This window comes from Aedes aegypti, chromosome 3, assembly GCF_002204515.2.
Source record: "Aedes aegypti strain LVP_AGWG chromosome 3, AaegL5.0 Primary Assembly, whole genome shotgun sequence".
NCBI lineage: Eukaryota > Metazoa > Arthropoda > Insecta > Diptera > Culicidae > Aedes > Aedes aegypti.
Window position 1 is genome coordinate 279,831,232 of NC_035109.1, and position 24,625 is coordinate 279,855,856.

Here is a 24,625-nt window from a genome sequence, read left to right on the forward strand (position 1 = left end):
AATTCACAATTGAGTATTGCTGGACTAACGTTTGGATGCATCATTGGATGAAACAAAAAATTATTTCAAATAGGCAGTTTCCCTGAAATAATTCAGTCGTAATATTTGGAGGATTTCAGCAGCAGAAGTACTTACTAGTAACTGTTGAGAAATTTCTAATGAAGTCATTTTGTAATCCTTGAAAAATTCTAGGAAAAGTCCTTCAAGTATTTGCGGACAAATCTGTGCTAAAATAAATGGTAAAATCAATAAGTTATTCGTAGAGCTTCGAAAAAGTAAAAAATTTTGGTCCTAGAAAAATGTCAAGTTCCTGGAAGAATGTATGTAGGATTTTTTGAAGAAATATCTACAGATAACGTCTTGTGAAGTCCTTTAAGGAATCCTTCTAAGAACTCTTTGTAGAATCCCTGCACAAATTCTGGGGCTATTACTGGATAAAAAACTTTATGATACGTATCATATCATAGACTTTTTCCAATCCATCCAAAACCAATAACCATTGCCTGTTCGAGAAATATTTTGGTATACACTTCTCCTACTTGATAAACTGAGAAGAATTTACATGATTCATGGTAATAGGCAAAAGCTGTATAAGTTTAGAGAAGCCATGCAAAAAGAGCCACTAAAATATCGAAAACTGATATTTCATGAGAAATCGGTGAGTAGCTCCTTTGAGGTCGTTAGCCGGCCCCTGATGTTTCCAGCTCCCATGCCTAGCTGCTCCCATGACGCTACATGATACAAAAAATTCGATCCTACTGCGAGCACCAGGGTCACAAAAAACACACCAGACGTGTCATTTTCGATATGAAATATGGGTCTCGTTTGTGTACTCATTAACGTGCATCGGACGGAAGCTCGCTATCAGCTCCGTTTTCGCCATTAATGATATCCTTCCGAATGTAGGTCATTGCAAAGTGAACTTGTAACCAGACACAAAAAAAAACAATCAATTTCCGCAAAGGCCCCAAATCAACGGTTTCACCGTTTTCGCCAGCTTCAAGTGGTTTGTTCTCCTCCTTCGCGCTGGATCCAACGTCAAGTGCGATAAACACGAAACAGGTTCCGGCACTGGCTCCGTCAGGGAGGTGTACTTACCCCATTCAATCAGTTGTGCAGTTTCTCGGCTCGGACCAGGTCACTGATGCCTTCGTAAGACACACAACACACACGCAGCTACGGAAAGGTGCTCTTATCGCGAATCTTCCCTCGGGGAGGGCTTGACCAAAAACAGCCAGAACCACCGGCCGCCCCACAGTGGTTCGGATTTCGAATTCATGGCAAAAAAATACGGCTTCTCATTATTTTTCTGTTTTGAGTTATGAAAAATGACTTAGGATTAAAATGAATGAGTCATAGCAGATTTCAATTAGACAGATAGGTGGACAAAACACTTTTGTATGTTCTCTAGGGAGTGACACCAAACTTTTGCACAAGAGTGTATAGCTACTTAATGTTTAACTATTTGATATAGTTGATCAATCTTTGACTCTATCTCTACTTTTTGGGTTCAAGATCTTTGTCGTTACTTTTCAACTTAATACTAAGTTTTTAAATTGGGGTTTTGGTAGCTAGACCACTGTGCGCCCTCCAGAGATAAGTCAGTGCGTGAAGCGCAACTGCAAACAGTTTTACCAAAGACAAATTAAAGACCTGCATGTCCCTTGCAGTTTCCCAACATTTTATGGCTCATAAGGTAATCTAGAATGCCGTGAAAAGTGTACTGCGATCTGTCAAACTTGGGTACCTTTTGCACTACCGAGGGACCAAATGCAGTACTAGAAGTGGTACCCAATCTGAACCCGAGTGGGACGGACCTTGTTTTACGCTCTAACAAGTCCGTCCGAAATTGTAACCATGTTGCTGTTTGCTGTTGACCGGAGAGGAGAGCCTAGCATTTGCGCACGGGAACGTGGTTAACTCCAACGGAGAAGATACGAAACGAGACCACATTCCTATCATTTTCCAATCCAAGAGATATTACTTCATTAAACGCATTTGTTGGCGGTCTTTTGGAACCAAGATAAATGAACTTCGCTGCGAATAAGAGTTTGAGTGAAACCCTAGCGTTTAGCGTGGACGAACGAGACAGCAGCAAACTCGCTTGGAACGTGTTGTTCTGGGCTCTGGTTTCTGGCCCGAGGAAGGAATTTCAACGCTCGTTACAGCGGGGAACTCGGTTGATTGAACATTGGGCGGGAAATTATTGCGAACTTTGTAGGGTAATAACATATGTAATCCGCCACGAACAAGCAGCCAGGTTCTTCGTGACCGCTAACATAAATTGACGATTGTTCCCGGTGGCTGCAGGAGTATAAGCGCAAACGATCGTTGGATTGTGCGTGACTGCAGACGATGCAATGAAAACTGGATTATTTATTATGATTTTTGTATAATGCAGGAATTTACGATGAAAACTACAATAAAGCATTCTGTAGATCTGAACTTGGTAGTAGTGGTCTCCAATGCTTTTAAATTTCTTCAACCGTGTAATTCTCAGCCTTATTTTCAGTTCTTATATCTATGTCGGAAGCTTCAGAATCATTTTCAAAATTGTATTTTGAATCGTCTGCAGAGCTTTAGGGTAAGTCAGGTAAGTCAGATGTGAAAGTATTGTCTTTCAGATCTGGAGTTCTGATAATTAACCTGAAATGTACGATTTGACAGATAACTCTGAATTACTCTAACCAGGGCCGTAAATTTTCATTTCATTGAAAGCATTTTCAGTCCCCAACTGACTGACTCAAGCTTACTTTTCAGTTGAAACTCTACTGTTTCGTTTCAATCCGACCAACCTTTCCTTTCATCGCAGCAAGCGTAGTCTCTCATCTCTTTCGTGCTGTTTGTGCGTCGCGCGTCATAAATCGGAGCCTCATCGCAGCGATCTTGTCTTTCAATCGGTATCAGGGTATTGAATTGAGAAATATCCTGAAGAGTACTCGTCAAATAAAATTCTGCTGTTGGAACTGCTTTGCGAATTATTCCATGAGCGATGCTCGGTATTAAAGACACTAATGACAAAAAAAGACCTATTACGAATAAATTTCCGCAAGTCATTTGGAAGCAAATTAACTTGGTGCCCAGTACTGAAAAAAGTTGATGTTTTATATGCCTATGAATGATGATTGCAACTTCCCCACAAGTCGATCATTACAATAAACAAAACAATTTGGATCTCTTTTGAGTTTGGATCCAGGTTTCATATAAGTTTCAGTTATAACTGCTATATGTATGCTATATACCTGTTCGAAAAACCCGTATCAGCTACATGGGTCTCCCCCAGGTCTCATATCTGAGTCCCCTTCTTTATAATTTTTATGTGAGAGACATTGATGACTGTCTCATGGAAAATTGCTCGGTAAGACAGCTTGCACGACTGTGTTCTTTCTGTCACAGGACCAACAGCAGCCGAACTAATAGCACCCTTAGTAGATACTCTGAACAATTTGTCTACTCGGGTCTTAAAGCTGGGTATTGAATTCTCTACGAAGAACACTGAGATGGTTGTCTTTTCAAAGAAACACAAACCTGCCAAGTTTCCGTTTACACTCATGGGTAAGAAAATCACTCATATCATGTCTTCAAAATATCTCGGTCTGGTTCGACGCTAAATGCACCTGGGGGAAACACATTGCGTATCTGACACAGAAATGCCAAAAACGAATCAACTTCATGTGAACTATAACCAAAACATCGTGTTGAGCCCATCCAGAAGATCTGCTCAAGCTAATCCAAACAACCATCTTGTCGGTCTTAGAGTACGGTAGCTTTTGTACTTGCAGGAGTACAGCCCCTGTACTTGCAGATCGTTTCGCGGAGTTAACGCTCAGGTTCCTCATCCGTTGTGAGGTTCTCAATCCATTGGTTATTGAAAACTACGGAAAGCTGATTGAACATAACCGTCAAATTTGTTTCACGAGTGTGTACTACTGGTACATGACGCTGGAGGTCAGCCCATATTCGGTTAACACCAATCGTGACAACTTCCTAAACTTCGACTGTTCCTCTGTAGTATTTGATTTGTCCATGAAGCAAGATATCCATGGTATACCAGATCACTTTCGTTCAAAGTTTATCCCTCCCATGTTTGCAAGTAAATTCGGGCATGTCAGCGAGAACCGACAGTTCTTCCCTGATGGGTCAAAAATGGATGATATCACTAGTTTCGGTGCTTACAACGATTTACAGAGCGCCTCCTTCATGCATCGAAAGCCATGTTATGTATATGTTGAGCTAAAAGCTATACATTACGCCTTAGAGTACATCAGTTCTCTCTCACCCGAGCTCTTCTTCTTATTTTTTTTCCGACAGTCTAAGCTCTCTGGAGGCTGTTCGGTCAATGAAACTGGTGAAGCACTCAGCGTACTTCCTGAATATACTACGCCAAGCGTTGAGTGCTTTGTCAAACCGCTCTTACGCTATTACCCTAGCTTGGGTCCCTTCCCATTGCTCCATTCCGAGCAATGAGAAAGCGGACTCTCTGGAAGGTAGGCGCTAAAGAAGGCGTTGTTTATGAGCGTTAAATCGTCTTCGATTATTTTTTGCATTGGCCCGTCGGGAGACCTTGATCAGCTGGAGAGACGGAGAAATGGGTAGATGACTGTATTCCATATTTCCACAGGTGTCGAAAAAAACATGGTTTAAGGGGTTGGGCATGAGCAGTGAATTCATTCGTGTCATGTGTCGGCTTATGTCCAATAACTTTTCATTCAACGCTCATACCCACCATATTGAGCCCTCAGAAAGCAATCTCTGTGTTTGCGGCGTGGCTTACCAGGATATCGAATATGTCGTATGGAGATGCGGTGAGCATCGTGGCATCAGATCTGAACTGACTGAAACTCTCCGGATCCGAGGAAAACAGCAGAAACCTGCCAGGGAAGTGTTGGCGGGCCTTGATTTAGAATATATGAATTTTATCTATCTCTTTTTGAAGCGTATCAATATCCAAGTTTAATTGTCCTTCTTTCCCTGTCTTTCTTTTTCCCCTGCAAATTTTCCCGTTCTCGTCGTGTCTCCCACAAACAAATATTGTACAAATGTATTCCCTAACCTTAAATCTTCCCCAAACTGGCCCCTTCCAAAATCATCCAGAGTTCGACCATAGTTGTTTATTCTAGCAATGAATTTTCTCTTAGATTTCGATTCATTTTTGAAGTATTTTAGCATGAATAAATTTTTTGCTTAAACTATACTTTTTCAAGGAAACTTTTTATTTCAATTTTTCAAAAAAACTTTTCGATATTCTTTGCAGAATTTTAGTATAATTAGTTCCTCAAGCAATATTGGAGATCGCAGCAAGCTGTGCGGCGAGTGGATGCATTTTCGATTTTGCTGTCCAACTAATCTCAGTTCCGCGATATTTTGAATTCGACCGATGAAGTGTTGAAGCGAATAATGGTGCTATGCAACCCGGGAAGTGTTTTAAACTAAAATTGTTAGCTTGTCTGGTGATTCCGTGTGCTGCAGTGAACCTTTGTGTTATGCTTCTAGAGAAGAAGCCTATAAACAATCAAATGATAGGAACAAAAAGTTAAGTAGTACCAAAACGTTGTAAGAAAATTGATTTTTTGCAATTTCCCATCGTAATAGGCTGTTTTTCATCACGCCAATCTGTCATGAAACGGCCTACTTTCCTGCACTGATATATGCAGTGCGGGAATAGTCATTACGCAACTGAAACCAGTGCTGTAATGATTCATTACGCAACGCTTTCTCATTACGCAACCGTTTTAAGTTGCGTAATGAATCAAAACACAACATTTTTTCAGAAATTGTAAAATAATGTTGAACGCATTCCGATATAATTTCAAGAAGTCTTCTACAGCATTGCAAAAAATGTTGAACGTAACTCGTTGCAGAACTCGATTTTTACAGCACTTGTCGTAATTATCCTACTCTGCAAGCCTCGTACGATAAATTACGACTCGTGCTGTAAAAATTAGCATCCTGCAACTTGTTCCGTAAACTACTATTCTTCATTGTTTCGGGGTATTGAGGAAGAAGCATTTGGACAGAATCTGTGTGTGACGCGTGGCCATATAATGACTGATTACTTGTACGATAAAGATATAGGGAGCAAAAAACCAGCAAAATAAATTGTCATTTACGTAGTGAAAAGTTTTCTGAACCGTGTTTAGTTTCGCTTGTTCTTATTAGAATTTTGCAACTCTCGGCTGATGGTGATGGTGGCTAAACCGTTACGTATTGAAAAGTGGTAACATAGTTATATGGGATTTGAACTTGTGAAAGTTGTACAAATCTCAGTCTCTGATGTCAGCGAGGAAAGTGAAGAAACCAGCATTGAATTTTACAGCTTTGAGTTGTTCTAGTGAGTTCGTTCCTGCCCATCTCTAGTTAATTTTTTGCCCTTCACAAACAAGTCCATGAGTCTCCTTAGTTTTTCGTAACACGAAGGTAATACAAACCCCCCATAGAAAAAAAACTTGCCAGCTACCTCTCATATTAAATAGTTTCACAAACTACTGTTAGATCTATATTTTTTTTAATTTTACACAATTAAGTGCAGTTGAATCATGAAATACTATCGCAAATAATGTATTTTTTATTATTATCTCTGTCTATTGCGGGACAGAGGTCAGCATAAGTTTTCTTCTTGTTTCAGAGAGCGAGCAATGGCGCTTTAGCCTAGGTTTTCTAGCTAGGACATGAGGAAGAAATACCCATGTCCCATCCCAGGAAACGGAAAAGGACCACAAACGGAATGCGCATCAACATTCTTAGCAAAGCCACTCCCAACGAATTTATCTTTATCCCTGAATTGGAACGGTTGGTACGGTTGTCCCCGTTTCTTCCTCAAAAAATTGAAAATTTTCGTCAATCATGTTATTTATACGTAAATAATCTGATTGCCGTAAATTTTTGAACTATCTTAAAACCCAAGTCTACACAGTGGGCCAGGCCATTTTAATATCTGTGTATCATATTTCAGATATGCTACAAATATTAATACTGACAAGAAATATAATAAAAATAATTCTATAAGAAATCCCTGAACAAATTACTCAGGAAATCTTTGAGTATTTTCGCGAAAGAGTTTTTGGAAGAACAGTTGAACGCATTCCACTGGGAACTTTATAGGAGAAATGAATAAAAGAATTTCTGATGCATTCTCTGGCGGAACCTTTTAAGAGATTTTTTAAGCAATCAGTAAGTCTGGGAACAATTTTCCGTAAGAATACCAGGACGAAATCAGTGAAAACTGGTAAAGTAGTTCTTGGAGAAAGCACTGAAAAGTAAGAACATAATTTATGAAGAAATTCCTGTAAGAATTCTCAAAGGAATCCCTTCAAAGCACATGGTTGAATGCCTTAAAAGTTCGTGGAAGAATCACAGAGGACATTCCTTGTGAGTTTTTTTTGCTAGAAGGATTTTTGACTGGATTACAAAAAGAATGAATCTTTTTCGTAGCAATAATTGAAATTAAAAATAGATAAAATCAATACAAATCTGTTAAAACTACTAAATTTGCGAAATCGAGACTATTGTGACCGACATTATTTCTGTGAAACAAGTATTTGCTAAGCCCCCCTAGACCTCCTCCAGAAAAAAAAATGACGCCAATGATTGCTACAATTGCTTGACTTACACTCCGAATTGTCTCTCGGTCGTTACTGCTTCCATGGCTACCAGCAATCCTAACTAGATAGATTGGACAATATTAAAAAATAATAATAAATAATTTTCTGTTTAGACAGCCTTTTATCAAGCTGTATTACTTTGTTCAATGATACTATTTCCCAACAAAATAGCAGCATTTCCTTTTTTCTGCAAAACAAAAATCAACCAATACCCCTTCGGCTTAGCTTGGCTTGCCTTGTACACTCGGCCAAAAGCGCGGCCAGCATCGCTAATCAATCGATTCGATAATTGCATGTAATGAGCCGTTTATGCCGACCTTTCCACATAAATTATAGCCAGCTACTCGCGAACCGCGAGTTCGTACCGCTTGAACCCGCTCGCAAACGGAATAACACTTATTTTGGCAGTTTAAATATGAACGTTCATTTCCCGACTCGTTAAGGCGCAATAAAAGCACTTACCCGGACTTCAACCGGCCCTTGTTTTGCTTGATGAGAAGCGGGGTGGGATCACAACGGATTATATTAATTTTATACACTCTTTCGAGATTCTACTCCCATCGTTTCAAGCGATATCCCGAGTCACTGTAGTTTAAGCAAATTATTATTAATTGATTTCATTAACGTTTACACGTTTTGTTTTTCTGTTTCTTCTTTTTCTTTGCAGCAGATTCACAACTGGTCCCAGAAGACCCCGAAAGCAAGAAGGACGACTTCGCGTTCGATAATCCGGCCTTCAACAAAACGAGCGATGGCGGCAACAACGCCAGCAAAACCAACTCCCCGTTGGATCCCAGCTGGACATCGTCAGCCAAACAGAACAGCCTGGACAAGCGGAAAACCGTGGACGATAGCTGCGTACAGGTGAGTGTTGGACAATAATGTGATTCGTTGCCTTTGGGTGATCTAGCTGACGATGTTAATTGACTGTCGGTATTCGTCGTAAAAAAGCATGATCGGTGATTGGCTGTTGAGTGGAAATTTTCCGCAATCAGTTTTGGAATGAGTGTCAAGCGTTATGTAACCCCTGGTTTGAAAATTCGAAGAATAATCTACAAGGGTCTAAATCTCGAGTAATCGACCATTTTGGATGAGGTAATTATTTATTTATTTGATTCTAAATCAATTATCTAGACAAAACCTCGTCAACAATATTTCGCCCATTCACTGGGTTTATGGTCGCTTCTCTCCACCCTCGAATGCGACCCACGCTCTCCAGGTCCTGGTGCACCTGGTCAATCCACCTAGCTCGCTGCGTTCCACGCCTTTTTTCCGACCGCATTCGAAGCGAACACCATCTTCACAATGCTGTTGTTCGGCAATCTTGCATCATGTCCTGCCTAGCGTATTCCTCCAGCTTTGACTACCTTCTGGATACTGGTTTCACCGTAGAGCTGAGCAAGCTCGTGGTTCATCCTACGCCGTCACACACCGTTTTCTTGCACGCCGCCGAAGATCGTCCTTAACACTTGGCGTTCAAAAAACCCAAGAGCTTGCAAATCCTCCTCAAGCATAGTCCACGTTTCATGCTCGTAGAAGACTACCGGTCTTATGAGCGTTTTGTACATCGTGCATTTGGTGCGGGGATGTATCTTTCTTGACCGCAGTTTCTTCTGAAGCCTTCCACCGACTTCCACAGATGATGCATCTTGGTATTTCTCAACTAACGTTGTTGTAAGGAACCGAGGTAGACGAACTCATCAACCACCTCGAAAGTATCCCGTACTCTTGCTGCTTCGCGTTTCAGGCGGGTGAACAAATCTGCCACCGTTTCAAATTTTCTTCCAAAAATATCCATGGCGTCCGCGATGCAAACAAATTGTCCGGATCCGCCTAGACTATTAAGTCAGACTGTCCGCATGACACCTTTAAGCGCAATATTGAACAACTGGCACGAAAGTCCATCGCCTTGTCGTAGTACCCGCCGAGATTAGAACGAACTGGAGTGTTCGCCTGAGATTTTCACGCAGCTTTGCACACTGTCCATCTGTGTTCTAATCAATCTTGTGAGCTTCCCGGGAATGCTGTTCTCGTGCATGATCTTCCATAACTCTTCACGGTCAATACTGTCGTATGCCGCCTTGAAATCAATGAACAGGTGGTGCTCACGGCATTTCTGGAGGATTTGCCGTACGGAAAGGATCTGGTTCGTTGTCGAGCGGCCGTCGATGAAACATGCTTGGGAATTTTCCACAAACTCGTTTGCTGTTGGTGATATACGACGGAAGATAATCTGGGATAGCACTTTGTAGGCGGCGTTTAGGATGGTGATTGCACGATAATTTTCACACTCCAGTTTGTCGCCCTTTTTGTAGATAAGGCATATAACGCCTTGCTTCCAGTCCTCCGGTAGCTGTTCCGTTTCCTAGATTCTGACTATCAGCCGATGCAAACAAGCGGCCGGGTCCATCCTGATGAGTTCGGATCCGATACCATCCTTGCCAGCGGCGTTTTTGAGCTGTTGAATGGCATTCCCCCATCGTGGGAGCTGGTTGATTTCCACTGGCCGTTGTACTGACGTAGCCTTCGCCTTCGCTGTCCTGACCTTCTGTGCCTGTGTTCTCTGCACTATTCAAGTGTTCATTGTAGTGTTGTTTCTACCTTTCGATCACCTCGCGTCAAGATGCACCCAAAACCTTCCAAAACCTCCTGGCACTCCTCGTAGAACGAATCGTATCTGACACTGGTTTAGGCAGCGTCGTTAATGGTTGAGTGTGTTCCAGCAGTCCTCAAGAGGGGCCCCATCGAGCTCACCCCCATCCGGCAAAGCTGCCTCAAAATGTTCCGCGTACGCATTGGCGACATCTGGTTGTTTCAGTTGCGCTAGATTGTACCGTGGCAGGTGTCGGTACCGTACATCGTTGATGACGGATAGTTTTGGGCGCAGTTTTACCATCACCAGGTAGTGGTCGGAGTCGATGTTAGCGCCACGATAGGTTCTGACGTCGGTTATGTCGGAAAAGTGTCGTTCATCAATCAAACGTTTCGATTCTGTCTGCTAAGGTGATCTCCTGGTGTACCAATACTAGAAAGAGGTGCTACGAATGGCCATATTTTTGAAGGCATACCTCTATTTCACAGGTTTCCATTTTTAATTCCAAAAATACCCATTTAACAGAGGTTTCCATTGGCTTTCTACAACCGTAAGTCGCCATCTTGTTCTCTGGTTCACCATATCGGATTCAAAAATATTCTCGAACATCGATTATCGACATCTACTGGGGAGCCTGTCCCAAAACTACCAAAACTGTATAGGTTTACATTGATTTTTAACTAACCGTTTTTCTGAGGAGAAAAAACTTAACTCAAAATTTTCAACACAGATCCTCAAGCGATTCGCGTGAGAGTGCAAGACAACGCGAGGATTTTTTCAGGTACTCTCTCTCTCTGTTGTTGCGATGCTCACCTTAACTCACACTTCAAAAGAACTCTTGAGTCTGCCGCCTGAACAAACACTCCTTGTGGAGTTGTGAGAGCACCCTTTTTTGATGGAATTTTACTGTGTTGTGTTTTGTGCTGCATATTCGTCGCTCATTTTTCGTTGTCTCTCTACTTAGCATTTTTTCGCTCCCTCGCAAAGAAGCAATAGAGCGCAGCATATGACGAGCCTAACCTCACTTATTTGACAGCTGCTGGTCCTGTTGTTTACGTTTCGGGCTTAGTCGTTTTTTCCATCATTTTTTCATCTTCGCATTTCTATCACCAGCATGCTGATGGTGACGATTTTCCACGGTAGGAAGATAGAATAATACGATCCGTGGGTATCTGCAGTGGATTTGACCTCTCCTCGCAGCAAACTTTCACGAAATTAAGAATGATTCGAAAAAAGTACTAAGTCCAAACTGTAAACAACAGGACCAGTACCTGTCAAAATTGATGCGTGACGTCACAGTGCAGTGGAGTATGGCAGCACGCTGCTCTAGAGTATTTCACCGAACTCTAATGATGTTGAGAAGCATTATCAAGCCTGTCAGTGCGCATCGTACCTTCGTGCTGTGCGTACACGAATTCTCTCTGCTCTTGGAAGTTTTCTTAAAAACTACTAAAGCAATAAAACAGTACTTTTCAGTGCTACAAAAACAGTACTTTTCAGTGCTAAAATTCAAAACGGTACTTTTCAGTGCTACTAAAACAGTACTTTTCAGTACAATTTTTCTACTATTGATCTCTTTACGATCCTTGTTAGGACCCGTGCCTTCGATTTTTCGTTGGACCCGTTGGCGAAAGCTAGCGGTGGTAATCCTTCTTGGACACCGTCTTGGGAAAAAAAATCTCTCGAAGGTCACGTCTTCTTATTCACTAAACATGGTTGCAACAACAAATAAAAGGAATCTCTGAATTCACTACTTCCTTCCAAAAAAGTGGGATTTAAAACTGTCACTAAACGTGGCAAGAATGGACGTATCCCCGGAATGCGAACTTTCTTCCAAGGGTGAAATGAATAATTGTATCGAAATGAGCAATCAGTTCGATGCTCTAGACAAATTTTCCGAACACCAAATCGAAGCAGCCTCTAGCCCAGGCTCTTTGATTCAAGTGAAGAAGCAAAGAGTGCCGCCTATCGTGGTCAGTTGTTCCGAATTTGGGGGATTTAGGCAGGAGATCTTGAACTCCATTAGGGGAATCAAGGTTTCCTTCCAAATCGCAAAGAAAGGAGACTGTCGCGTTTTGCCGGAAACTCTTAAAGATCGCGAATTTCTTCTGAAACATCTTGAAGAGAAGAAGCACAATTTTTTTACTTATGACGACAAAACTGAACGTTTGTTCAAAGTTGTCTTGAAAGGTCTATCAAGTGACTATAAGTCACCTGAAGTGATCAAAAATGGAATCAATGATTTACTTGGATTTTCCCCAGTCCAAGTAATCATTATGAAAAAGAGAACCCAATCTGGCATTGTTCGGAAAGGGCTTTCTCAAGAATTTTATTTAGTTCACTTTTACAAAAAAGAACTAAATAATATTAAAGCTTTAGAAAAAGCAAGAATTATGTTCGATGTCCGTGTGACATGGGAACATATCCAGAAACCTGGAGGAAATTACCAGAACCCCACTCAGTAACGTCGGTGCCAAAAGTGGGGTCATGGTACAAAAAATTGTCGCATGGATGCTAAATGCATGATTTGCGGAGGTTCTTCTCACGCTAAGGACGTCTGTCCAGTGAAAGAAGATACCACCAAGTTCATATGCTCTAATTGCGGGGCTAATCATGAGTCCAATTTTTGGAATTGTCCTTCACGCAAAAGAGTCATTGAGGCTCGTGCCAGGCAGATGAAAGATAATATCCTTTACGATAACGGTCGTTTCCGGAATCTGCCTGGTAGAATATCGAACAAGGCTCATTTTTCAGTTAACGATCGCTTGATTAGGAATCATACCCATCAGGAAGATCATAATCATGCTCATTCACAAACTAATTTTAATCCGTCGGGTAGCCGTTCGTATCTTTCAATTTTGAATGTATCTACCCACGGAAAATCCTTTGCTGATATCGTAGCAGGTAATTTGAACTCCTCCCCTGTTCGTACTATGAGTACCCATTCTACTTGTTTCAAATCAAATGGAAAAAACCCTACCGCCACAGGTAATTCCTACTCCGCTTCTTCTTCTTCCGAAAATTTCAATGGGAAATCATCAGATGTACCCACTTCAAGTGATATGTCTGCCTCAGATTTTAATTTTCTAACTGAACAATTGAATCTAATGATTGATGCAATGTTCAAAGCCACCACTATGACTGAAGCAGTCCAAGTAGGTGTAAAATTTACAAATCAAATTGTTATTGGATTACGTTTTTCTAATGGATCCAAATAATAATTTAAATATTTTAAATTGGAATTCTCATTCTCTGAACGGTAAAGAGGACGAGCTGTTTAATTTTCTTACGATTAATAACGTGCATATAGCAGTTATTACCGAGACGTATTTAAAACCTGGATCCAAACTCAAAAGAGATCCTAAATTTTTTGTTTATCGTAACGATCGACTTGATGGGGCATGTGGGGGAGTTGCAATCATCATTCATAAGCGTATACAACATCGACTGTTTTCGTCATTTCAAACAAAAGTTTTTGAAACTTTAGGTGTTTCTGTTGAAACACAGTCTGGTAAATATAATTTCATAGCTGCATATTTGCTTTTTCAATGCTCTGGACAGCAAGTTAATTTGCTCCAAACTGACTTGCGAAAATTGACTCGTAATAAGTCGAAATTTTTTGTCATTGGTGACTTTAATGCCAAACATCGGTCATGGAATAATTCTCAAAGTAATTCCAACGGCAGAATTTTATTTGGTGAGTGCTCTTCAGGATATTTCTCAATTCAATACCCTGATAGCCCTACATGTTTTTCCTCTTCTAGAAATCCATCTACGATTGACTTGGTCTTAACCGACTCTAGTCATCTTTGTAGCCAATTAGTTACTCATGCTGATTTTGATTCTGATCATGTCCCTGTTACATTTCAAATATCCCATGAAGTGATTCTCAATCCTATCAGCTCCATTTTCAATTATGTACGAGCTGACTGGAATACATATGAAACGTATGTTGACTCTAATCTTAATGTTAACATTTCTTTAGAAACTAAACTTGATATTGACAATGCTCTTGAAACTTTAACAAATTCCATTGTTGAAGCCAGGAGCATTGCAATTCAAAAATGTGAAGTAAAATTTGAATCCGTGATTATAGACGATGATCTTAAACTCTTGATCCGTCTAAAAACGTGAGGAGAAGGCAATTTCAACGCACTCCTATGAAAATTATATGGATTTGCAGAAAGAAATCAAGAAACGTTTTGCTCAATTAAGAAACAAAAATTTTGAAAATAAAATTTCTCAATTGGACCCTGGCTCTAAGCCCTTTGGGAAATTATCTAAAATCTTGAAAAAACCTCAGAAGCCAATACCGGCATTGAAAGAGGAAAACAAATTATTACTAACTAATTACGAAAAAGCTCAAAAACTTGCTATGCAGTTTGAAAGTGCGCACAATTTAAATTTAGGACTTACTAGTCCAATTGAAAATTAAGTTACTCAGGAGTTCGAAAATATTCTCAATCAAGAGAAAGTTTTCGAAAATGCCTGGGAGACTGATTTGGAAGAAGTGAGAACTATTATTGAAAAATTCAAAAATATGAAAGCTCCTGGCGATGATGGAATTTTTTACATCCTCATCAAGAAACTTCCAGAAAGTAGCTTATCATTTTTAGTTGATATATTCAACAAATGTTTTCAATTAGCATATTTTCCTGACAAATGGAAAAATGATAAGGTTCCAATTTTAAAACCAGACAAAAATCCTGCAGAAGCTTCTAGCTATCGTCCAATCAGTTTGCTTTCCTCCATCAGTAAACTTTTTGAAAAGGTTATTTTGAACAGAATGATGGCCCACATCAACGAAAATTCAATTTTTGCCAATGAACAGTTCGGATTCCGCCATGGACATTCGACCACTCACCAACTTTTACGTGTAACAAATTTGATCCGTTCCAACAAATCTTAAAGCCTACTCTACTGGTCTTGCTCTTCTAGGCATAGAAAAAGCATTCGACAGTGTTTGGCATGAAGGTTTGATCGTAAAATTGAAAAACCTTAAATTTCCAACATACATTGTTAGAATAATTCAAAGTTATCTGTCAAATCGTACACTTCAGGTTAATTGTCACAACTCTAGATCTGAAAAACTTCCTGTAAGAGCTGGTGTTCCTCAAGGCAGCATTTTGGGACCAATATTATACAATATTTTCACATCTGAGTTACCTGAGTTACCTCAGGGATGTCAAAAATCCCTGTTTGCGGAGGACACAGGCCTCTCCGCCAAAAGACGAGGTCTGCGTGTCATCTGTAGTCGATTGCAAAAAAGTTTGGATATTTTTTCTTCATACTTGCAAAAATGGAAGATTTCTCCTAATGCTTCCAAAACTCAACTAATAATATTCCCACATAAACCAAAAGCTCTTTATTTGAAACCTTCAAGTAGACATGTTGTCACGATGAGAGGGGTTCCAATAAATTGGTCAGATGAAGTTAAGTATCTAGGGCTCATGCTAGATAAGAATTTAACTTTCAAAAATCACATTAAGGGAATTCGAGCCAAATGTAACAAATATGTAAAATGTATCTATCCCCTTATTAATAGAAAATCGAAACTTTGTCCTAAGAACAAGCTTTTGATATTCAAACAAATTTTCAGGCCAGCCATGTTGCATGCTGTACCAATATGGACTAGCTGTTGTAATACCAGGAAGAAAGCTCTGCAGAGAATTTAAAATAAAATTTTGAAAATGATTCTGAGGCTTCCTCCCTGGTATAGTACCAATGAGTTACATAGAATATCCAATATTGAAACATTGGAACAAATCGTTACTATTGCCACGATTAATGCGTTATGTGTTTAGGTTAAGTTAGGTTAAGTATATTAAAAACGTGTTTTTTTCTCTTATAAGCAGGTGAAATCAACTCACCTGTAAAAAATCTGAACTGCTACGGCAAATGAAATGTAATATGTTGTTAACAAAATGTTAATAAAATCATAGATTTGTGTTACCAAATTAGGATGATAGTGTTGTCTAATAACACAGAACACCTAGATATAAGAAATAATGAATGTAATGTTTGGAACACGGTGTGTTTCGTAGAACAAGTTTATTACAAAAAAATAGGTAAGTCTGAAACTTCTCCACAATAAAGTCTAGGTTTCTCGCGTTCATTTGCTGCTAAAACCAAAATAATCGGTCGGGGGGTCCAGAGTAATTTTTTTTTTTGTTTGATTTCGAGAGACTTGCACATATGTTTGAATTTGCCTATCTATGTGTTTATGTACATTAGGGCGGTTCAAAGTTAAAAAATGTTTGAGAATTCAATCTCACATATGTTCCTTACTATCCTTACTATAAAAATAATGTTCTGTGAAATTCGCAGCTTTCTAGGTGGTGATTTAAAGTGGCCCAAAGACAATGTAGGTTTATACGGAAATTACTATGAAGAAATTTTGAGGTATGTTTCAAACACGCTTGTACTCAGTACAATGTACTGTAATGTAAGTACAAACTTATTATCCCATTGTGAAAGCTCATTCTTCAAACCATAATAAAGAAATTTGCTGAAGAGAGAAATTCAATTCAACAGTTAGCAGAAGAGATATTCATGAGTTTGTTTGCTATTATTTAGCTTAACCCCTCTACCGGCAGCTTCATTTTTTCAGCACAAAAATATATTTAAATTGCGATAACTTTTTTGTTTCTCTATATTTTTCCACCATTTTTTCACAACTTCTCAAAAAACTCTTCTACTTTTGGAATCTATGTCGGTATTGACCATTGGTCAACTGGTTTTAAAAATATTTCGGTGTTCCTTGGGGGACCGACATTTCCCATATAAAATTTCAATATGATGTTTTAAGAAGTTTTCAAGATCTCGTTAGAGTGGTACCAAAAACATAAAAGCTCATTGCTCAAAAACAGTTACACCGATTTGTTTAATTTCTTCACAATAGACTTTCATCAAAGTTTAGTTTTGAAAAGCGAATAACCGAATATGAGAAAAAATCTGTAGCCAGAGTTAATTACGAAAGTTATGGCTATGCCTCGGTCCCCCAAGGAATTTTGGAATATCTCCGAATATAGATGACCAATGCTCAAAACCGATACAGATTCTGAAAATAAGAGAGTTTTTTGAGAAGTTGTGGAATTTTGTTCAAAAATATTGAGAAACAAAAAAGTTATGGCGATTTGAATATTTTGAAAAAATGAAGCTGCCGGTAGAGGGATTAATATGGGGTTATGGTACTGCAAACAACTACAAAAATCTCAAACCCAGTTTAGCCTCATGATGTTAGTTTCTGATCTTTTCATAAGCACTGTGCCATTAAGAAAATAACATAAAAAATATAAGATTTGAAACTTCTCAAATACCATCAAAATTAGCGTATTTTTCAGCACCATGGGGCAAGTATAGTACATGCTTTATAACAAGGTTTATCACATGCGAAGCCCTCTACTAATTAATTCGAATAACCGAAATTGTGTTGTTTGAAAGGCGGATAAGTCACTTTTGTATCTAGGGGTCATGCACAAATAACGTCACGCTCCAAGGGGGGGGGGAGGTGGTTAAGCCATGCGTGACAAGCCTTACAAAATTATCGGAGGACTCATACAGAAAGTGTGACAAAGGGGGGTCGAAAAAATTGAAATTTAGCGTGACATAATTTGTGTACCATTCCCTACGAATAAAAAGAGAAATCTCGCATAATTTATGATCTCGTCCTAAAAGCCATAGCTTGTTATTACTGAGCAAACGAATGGATTTACACTTTATTTCACAAAGCTACGACGAAGAGAAGATCCTCCTCTGTCTCCCAGCGGTGACAGTTTCATTTTGGTCCGTTTATCTGCTTAATAACAAAGAGCTACACACTCGGTTATCAATGGTTTTAAGGGTGAATATACATAGAAGCCAAACCTCGAATTTTCAAAAGCACAAGTCTAGAGAAGCAGACAACCGGTAACTCACTGGTCACTCGCTGGTGGCGACTAATCAATAAAATGTTCAACGCAAAAGGTTGTCAGGTTCTCAAGATACAAATCTACAAACAAGCTCTTGAAAATTCGAGGTTTGATATCGAAGCATCTTCACCTATTAAAAATATTTCCTAATAACTTCTTACATCATTATGACCAATTTAAGTACGATTTTCAAGGTTTTTCGTGGATAATAACTAAAATGACGTTTGAGACAGTTTTGCAATTATGCGTATATCATATGTCATATATTCTTATTACAGCTCTTTTGAGCAAGAACAACTTTACCTTCCAAGCCAAGGTGTTCAAATAGTTTGATCTTGCAGTTTGTCCCGTATCTATGTTCAACGCAATGTGTGTCGGTACAAAAACACATATCCATGAATACTTCACACAAAATAAAAAAAAAATGTTCTGGACCCCCCGACCGATTATTTTGATTTTGGTCGCAAATGAAAGAGCAAAGTCTAATTGTTTTAAGTTAGAAATTTCAGACTTACCTATTTTTTTGTAATAAAGTTGCTCCACAAAGACACCGTGGGAATGATACTAATAAAGAAATTAAAAAAAAAATCTAGCTTAATCCGTTGAACAATTTGGTCAAACATATAGACTACGTCGCACAGTGGTACCATACATAGGCCAAAAATCGAAAAACATGTTAGGTTCTTTTTCACTCCCTTTTTTCTTCATGGATCAATTATGATTTCGAGAATGTAAAAACATAAATTTTATACACTTCCTTGTAGATTATTTGAAGTAAAACCATGAATGATGGAGTAGATTTTTCATGTTTTGAAAATATGTGAATTTTTTTTCTCAATCAGACTCTCCACCGCCAGATAGCCCTCGATCTGCTGAACAGCTTTGCCAAAGACACCAACCTTCTAGCTATAGCTTAAGATACAAATGATTGAATAAAGTTTGCCACTAGTGTCATCTAGCGGATGAATTCTCAATCAGATTTTTCATCACCAAATAGTCCTTGATCTGCTGAATAACTTTGCCGAAGACACGAACCTTCTAACTCATTTGGATGTTGGGATTTGGGAATAATTTCTACTCAATTTCTACTGCTCGTCGTAAATTAGATTGGACATCCACTTCCACCTTTCAAAGCACGCTGCATGCTTACTGACATACAAACTCTGAAACAGCGGCATGAAATCATAACGGTTTCATTTGTAAATGATGTCGTTTCGTAACGTATTGATTCTACAGAAGTCTTATCAAAATTGAATGCCTACATTCCTTCTAGGCAACTACAATATCGTAACTCATTCTTTAAAAAAATATCGTCGAAATAATTATGCCAAAAATGGGCCTCCAAATCAAATGATGACCACTTACAATTAACACTGCCGTACAATTGACTTTACCATGTCTCTGCAAAATCTGTGTCACTAAAATTTCGAAAATCTATTTTAAAAAATGCAAATAACTGCAATATGTGGTTACTCATGTTGTTATAGGTTTTGAGGCGGAGATCAACCGAAGCAACACCTCAAACATTCAAGAACACATATCTAGAGAACTAAATAGGTATCCGTCCAAGCTGAAAACCTTTTCGGTTGGCCATTCGTTGGTGGTGACCAATCGTTCAAATTTCCAGCGTGATCGATTTCGGGTTTTTCTGATTTGTGTTTCTCTTGAATATTTGAGTTTTGGCTTCGATTTATCTTTACATCAGGCTGTAAAGCTACCCCGAATTTACACGTTTATACCTTAATAAAAATAGTGTAGGACTCAACATCATGTTTGTTTACAAACAATCGATGTAGTGCTGACATTATGCTACTTCACTGTAGGGGAAATCCAGTATTAATAAGCAATTAAGTACCTAATGAATCGACGTAACATCTCATTTAGATTGGCGCAATTAAACTGATCTCAAAATATGCGCTACCATTCGTTTGAGACTAAATTAACGACTGCAATTTCCTCAGCGATTCAAATATCCTCCTTTTAAAGATCACAAACCGATCATTAAATCATTAAGTTGATCTTAAATCGCACCTGTTTTGATTGATGTGTACCACTTGAATCCGCAAAAGTCAACCAAACATGCCGACCATACATATTCCTGAATAGTTTTCCTTTCACACCATCTCCATAAAAGTTGTCCATCACTGAACATGCTTTCGTTTGCACTCACAGCTCAAAACGAATATCAATCAAAATATTCGCAACGTTAACCTTATTAATCACATAAGAGTGCGATCGCATCTCACCCACTCACGCGTTTTCTTCCGATTCTCGTCCCAAAATACAGGCGGCCGCTCCCCGGCTGGTTTCGCTGCGCGGTTCCGACTTCACCGGGCTGGGAGTAGAAGTGTACGGCGGCCTCAAGGAGGGCATTTTCGTGAAGAAAGTCATGCCCCAGGGCCCGGCGGCTGGATCCGTAAACCCAGGTAAGTTCCCGATTTGGATCACTTTTTATTTGCGGCAACACACACCGCTGCCGAAATTTTCGATCGTGTTTGTAGGGTAGGGTGTTCCAAAATGTTCAATTTTAGGACACCCAAATGTAGGAGCGATTTCCACACCAATTAAAATCAAATTTTGTGTCACTGGTGTCACGATTTGCGGTAAAAGCAAAGGTGGTCCGTGTAATGTGGCCATTACGTCAGGTGTCACAATCGTTGTAAGGGCCTAATGCGTCACCAACGTTTGTGGCGTTTCCGGCTAATCAGTTTTGAATTATCTAACGAACCCATCACTTTATTACACAGCGCGAGATGGCATACCTTCGGCGGGTACCAGTTCAAACGCGGCAACCTCCTTTTGTCGCGCGCCCATAATCTGGGTGTTGCCAGCGTTGCATTTTACTTGTGAATGTCTACACACCGGTCGTTTATCTCAGTTCAACATGATGCCACAGATAGTTGTTAGCAGTCGTAAAATTTGAATAAATATTAGTTTCGCGATTGGAAGCGCGCCGTTCGGAGTGAGTGAAGATGAAAGTGTTGTCTACTTCGCTCACTCGATCATTATTTGATCGGAGGGGAATTTACACTAATCGTGAACAAATGAACAGGATATGAGTATGCTTTGAAGACGTCTTGTTGAATAGCTCATACTGCTGTAATATACCTGTGAGAAACATATGAAAAGTCATTATTTTGATATGTTGGCGTGATAAAACCAAACGGTACAGTAGTTTTGAGTAGTTATTTTCAATTCTCAATTTGTTTTAATTTGAAAATCGTGAAAAACATGGATTGATATTGTTCCACTGGAATTGGTTCATGCATGCCACAAACTATGTCTCTCCCCCAAGATCATGCATTATTATGCTGCAGCCTCCAAAGCCACTTATAATGGTGCTGCTCCTGACCACCACTGCGGACAACGCCAATTTCCCGATCTAAGCTGATTGCTGTTATTATGGCGCGTGTCAGGTTTCAGTTTTTGCTCGGATTTGGAATGGAACTCTCGTATGGGACCGGTTAGCACAGAAGGGGTGCTTGGGGTAATATGCACTGTCGGGGAAAAACGTAGCTTGTAAATTTATCTGGAATAAGCAAATTTTGAGTGAAAGATATTACGCAGATTGCTGTAACATCATAGACGGTTTGCATCATAAGAATATTACATATATAGAATAACAGGGAGATAGTAGCATAAATTCGAAAATCACAGTCTGGTGTAACTTTCCAGAGTATTTCGATTATCATTTTAAAGTGATAAATTGAAATCTTTTACAAATCTTGATCACATAGGTTAAGAAACTGGTTTAATTTTAAATGAGAGGAATTGATCAAATAATACTATGATTCCTATCTTACACACAAAGTTTTGTTGAGCTTCTGATTGATGGAATACTTACTCCGTTAGTCAAGGCAGAACAAACCATCTCAGAACGAACTAAAAATTAAAAACATGGTCATTTGACGTCTTTTTCAACTAAAATATGAACAGTTGTTTTATGTTGGAAGCGAAAATCATTGAAAATCGTGTTTTTCCGATAAATAAATGCACGTGAAAATTCACATCAAAATTGCCATATCTCCACTCTTTCAGGTGATGTTTGCCGAAACATCTTATAAGTATGTGATTCTTAAAATTTAGGAGCAAATCAAAGGATTGGGAAAAAAGGAGTGTGCAAAGCAATGCAAAGGATATTTTGAAGACTGCCTTATATAGGTTACGCTGACCATAATGACTATGTGAATAAATAGAGAAGACTCTTACAGACTCGTACAGTCAATCTTTTCAGAACAAAATCCGCACTCATCAACTCTCGCTCGCCGACTTCAAAATACCTGTGGATACAAAAGCTTCGAAAATCAATAGCCCGTTCTCTATGCGAGAACTAGCCTTTGTGCTATGTTGCAGCAATGGAAAATCCGCTGGCCGCGACAGAATTGGGTATCCGCTGCTAAAACAGCTTCCGCATACCGGAAAAATCATGTTTCTCGAGCTAATCAACTCCATGTGGGAAGAGCAATCTTTCCCCGAGGAGTGGAAGGAGAGCATCGTAATCCCGATTCCAAAGAGCAACTTGAATTCCCGAGATCCATCAAAATACCGACCGATATCATTAACCTGCTGCATGTCCAAGGTCACAGAGCGGATGGTGAATAGAAGGCTTCGTGAGAAACTGGAAGAAGACAATCGGCTAGGACATCGTCAACACGCCTTTCGTCCACTACTTCGCCTCTCTTGGTGGCCTGCTCCACGAGGTCCACACCGACGGCAAGCATGCCGAGCTAATATCCCTGGATATAGCGAAAGATTTTAATAGAACTTGGACACCACTCGTACTTCGTCAACTTGCCAAATGGGGCTTCTCTGGGAACTTGATGGCGTTCATTAAAAACTTCCTTTCCGGCCGGACCTTCCGGGTACTTATTGGCAACACAGCGTCGCAACGTTTCCAAGAAGAAACCGGGGTACCACAGGGATCCGTCCTCGCTGTTACTCTTTTCCTAGTAGCGATGAATGGAGTTTTCGAGCGTCTACCAGCGAACCTCTAAGTTTTCGTCTACGCCGACGACATTCTTTTAGTTGCGATCGCCAACACTCCTGGTAGAGCCAAGATTAAAGCTCAAGCCGCTGTGACGGCCGTACACAAATGGGCCTCTTCTGTAGGTTTTTCCCTCTCGGCCAGCAAAAGCGGCCGAGGACATGTATGCTGCTTCCGACACAAATTGGGCAGCCCGGCAATTAAAATCGACGGCCAGCCTATTCCGGATAAAAAAAAAACCGTTCGTGTTCTTGGGGTGTCAATCGACAGGAACCTCACCTTTCGGGAACACTTCAACCAGGTTAAGGAAAATTGTCGGACACGTGTCAATATCGTAAAAACAATCTCGAAACCCCATCGATCGAACGATCGTAGACTGCGCCTCAAGGTAGCTCAAGCCATCGTCGACAGCCGACTCTTCTATGGTTTGGAAATCACGTGTATAAATCACGATAAGCTTTTAGAAGTTCTAGCGCCGATTTTCAACAGCTATGTTCGGACCATCTCTGGCCTGCTACCGTAAACCCCCGCGGATTCGGCCGCGGCCGAAGTTGGCATATTACCTTTCCGGCATCGTTTATATGCAGCCATTTGTCGAAAAGCGGCTGCTTATTCTACTAAAACAGCCGGCGCCGAGAGAATCTATCTCCTTGAAAAAGGAGACTGGATTCTGCGCATAGTAGCCAGCGCCTGCCTCCCCCCGGTGGCCAAGACTCACTGGCATGGAGCAAAGAGCTGGCAAGCTCAGACGACCAAAATCGACGATACCATCAAGAGTAATTTCAAGAAAGGGGACAACACGGTGGCCCTCAGAGCTTCGGTTAATGAACTCCTACAATCACGCTTCCTCAATCATGAGCATCGGTACACGGACAGTTCCTTATCCCAGAGAGGTGTTGGCTTTGGCGTTTTCAGTTCGAACCTCTACGTGAATCACAGCCTCCCTAAAGAGTGCTCAATTTTCTCAGCCGAAGCAGCGGCTATCTTCTATGCAGCAACAACTCCGTCGAGCCTACCAATATTAATCCTTTCCGACTCAGCAAGTGTACTAGATGCCTTCAAATCCGAATCGCCAACTCACCCCTGGGTCCAAGGAATTTCATCCGGAATCAGATGTAACATTGGCCTGGATCCCCGGGCACTGTGGTGTCTCCGGAAACGTCGTTGCAGATCAGCTTGCTGGAAGTGGATGGGAAGCGAGGAGATTCACCAACGAAGTCCCACTGCCGGACATTAAAAAGTACATAGCGAAAACAATATGGGACCATTGGGCTAAGACGTGGCATAACACGACAGCTAACCAATTAAGGAAAATAAAGGGGGGAGTCCTCCCTTGGACTGACAGGACATCTCAGCAACAGATCATCTCTCGACTAAGAAAGGGCCACGTGCCTTTCGCCCATAACTTTGGGCGTGGCCCTTTCAAAAAAAGGTGCGAATCCTGTGATGTAAGCAACTCTGTGGAGCACGTTCTGTGTTTTTGTCCTCAGTATTCTGGTCCTAGAGACGCCTATGGAATCTCCAGTAACATTCGGGA

At 40.2% G+C, this 24,625-nt stretch overlaps 1 protein-coding gene across 2 annotated transcripts in view; it reads left to right on the plus strand.

The window, feature by feature from the left end:
- LOC5577492 (formin-J) overlaps positions 1-24,625 on the plus strand; it is a 364,398-nt gene that overhangs the window by 318,009 nt on the left and 21,764 nt on the right. The window contains exons 3-4 of one of the 2 annotated variants that reach the window (XM_021855404.1): positions 8,269-8,465; positions 20,392-20,530. In XM_021855404.1, the coding sequence (XP_021711096.1) occupies positions 8,269-8,465; positions 20,392-20,530 (336 nt within the window). The remainder of the gene's footprint in view (positions 1-8,268; positions 8,466-20,391; positions 20,531-24,625) is intronic. The other variant, XM_021855403.1, reaches the window with a different exon arrangement.